The sequence below is a fragment of the Otolemur garnettii genome, unplaced genomic scaffold (genome assembly GCF_000181295.1).
Source record: "Otolemur garnettii isolate 467f Iridium unplaced genomic scaffold, OtoGar3 scaffold00058, whole genome shotgun sequence".
Classification (NCBI taxonomy): domain Eukaryota; kingdom Metazoa; phylum Chordata; class Mammalia; order Primates; family Galagidae; genus Otolemur; species Otolemur garnettii.
Window position 1 is genome coordinate 6287929 of NW_003852453.1, and position 2235 is coordinate 6290163.

At 37.1% G+C, this 2235-nt stretch overlaps 1 protein-coding gene across 1 annotated transcript in view; it reads right to left on the minus strand.

Annotated features, from left to right (window-relative positions):
• RPGRIP1L (RPGRIP1 like) overlaps nucleotides 1-2235 on the minus strand; it is a 105403-nt gene that overhangs the window by 89308 nt on the left and 13860 nt on the right. The window contains exon 7 of the mRNA XM_023514739.1: nucleotides 308-451. Coding sequence (XP_023370507.1) covers nucleotides 308-451 — 144 coding nt within the window. The remainder of the gene's footprint in view (nucleotides 1-307; nucleotides 452-2235) is intronic.

Sequence of the window (2235 nt, forward strand, 5' to 3'; positions counted from 1 at the left end):
AACAACAACAACAACAACAACAAAAATTCCTTAAGTCTTGGCAAATTGGGAAAAACAAACAGAGGAAATAAGATGAGGTTGATCTCCACCCATCAGAAGCTGCTTAAAAGCAGAGCAGGTTATGGAAAACTGTCCTTATACTAGAGTTGTTGGTAGCAGGTAGTAGGTCTAGAGTGAGGTTATAAAGAATGTTAAGTAAAAACATGATCTTAAAATGGACTAGATCAACTCATCCTTTTACAGCACATGATAAAGTATTTTAAACTAATTTTGACCTTATCAAAGCGGTATTTCTGTTTCCACAAACCTTTGATCTGTGGCCTGCTGCTCTCTAAGCTGAACCAGAGAGAACTCCACTTCATTTTCTTTTCTCCTCAACTGAGTTTTCAGGATCTCGGCCAAGTGTTCCAACTCTTCTATCTGGCCTCTCTGTGACTGAATAACATTTTCTCTGGGAAAAAGAAAAGAACCTAAATAAGAATTTGTAGTCTGAAAAAAAAATTGCAGTTATTAAGATCAAACAAGTTAAAAATTTTAGTTTAAGTGTCTCTGCACACAGTGAAATAGGAGACGATATGTGACAATTTGGAAATACAGATGGAATAATGCAAGATATGCATTTTACAAGATATTGTCCTGGCCAATGGATTGGACTTTGGGACAATCCAATTAAGTGTTTATTGATTACTCACTCTGTACAATCTGGTCTTCAAGTAATTTCTATGCTTTTCTTACTTCACATACCCACATCTGTCTCTATCACTCAGACTATTAACGCTTCAGAGCGGAATGGCAGGAAATTCACCAAACGTAACTTGCAGTCTCTGACATGCATTCATTTACCGCGTCCGGCAGCACCCACTGTAATGAGCCTCAGGGAACTAGTATGAACCCTGAGTTTTCAGCTGATTATTGGGTAACGAGATTATGTCTAGTATTTTGTTTTTATTTACTCACAGGCTAATCATTACTATAACTGATATTTAAAATATTCAAAAAGAAACATTTTAAAGCCATATTATTCTTAAAACCTACCTAAACTAAGTATGCTACTCTTCCCCCAAACGTTGTATTTTACTGTTCCAAGTACGTTACTTTTTGTGTTATGTTTCCTTTCCTTATTCAGTATAACTGCTTCTTGATGATCCAGGTGAAGGCTTGTAAATGAAGTGGAGTCTTACCTTCCCTTGTGTGCCTCAGACACCGAAACCATGAGGCTCTAATTAACTAGAAAAGCGAGCTAACTATGGCAGAAGTAACTTTTTTGAAAGCATGATACCAGGAAGGATACGGTACCGCAGAACCACATGGAGACAAAATCTGAAACCCATATGTATCTGATAACTCCAAACATTTAAGCCACTCCCTCTGATTCACTTTTTTCATTTTCAACAAAAACAGCTAATTGATTCAGGACTTCAAAAAAATTACATGACTTTCTGCCTCTAAATCTTACACTATTCTAAATCACTGGACTTCATGCTGTTCCTTTGGGGGTAAAATCACAATAAAGACTATTTTATAAACCCTTCCATCAGTAGTTAGATAAGTTGTTCACTTTCCTTATTTTACTAAAACATGTTACATTGTATCTGTTCTTACCCTATAGAACATAGCTACATTTTAGTGGAGCAAATTGTTTATTATTAAGTTGGTATCTCTGACATTTCACTTTGATACTTCTTATTTTATTTTTATTGTGAAGATACATCCTCATTCTTTCAAACATGGGTTTTGGCTTGTGATTATCTTTCTTTTAAACTCTATTTTTATTTTTATTTATTTTTGGTGATTATCTTTCTAATTTTTTTGTCGAGCACTTTTTGTGAAACCATGGATAACCATGAATATGAGTTCTACTGTGGAACCAACGCAGTACAGATAGCTTGAGATCATCAATGAAGTGTTTGGGGAGGATGTGGCTAATGAAAGCACACTACATCCATAGTTTGAGAAGTTCCATTCTGGTGATTTTAATCTTGAAAATGAGCCATGCGGCCAACCTGAGTCAAGGTGGATAATGACGACCCGAAAGCTGTGGTGGCAGCAAATCCATCTCAGCCTGGGTGTGAATCGGCAGCAAGGTTGATAGTACTATTCCAACAATATTGGACCATTTAAAACAAATCAGCAGGCCAGGTGCTCACGCCTGTAATCCTAGCACTCTAGGAGGCTGAGGCAGGTGTATTGCCTGAGCTCAGGAGTTCGAGACCAGCCTGAGCAAGAGTGAGACCC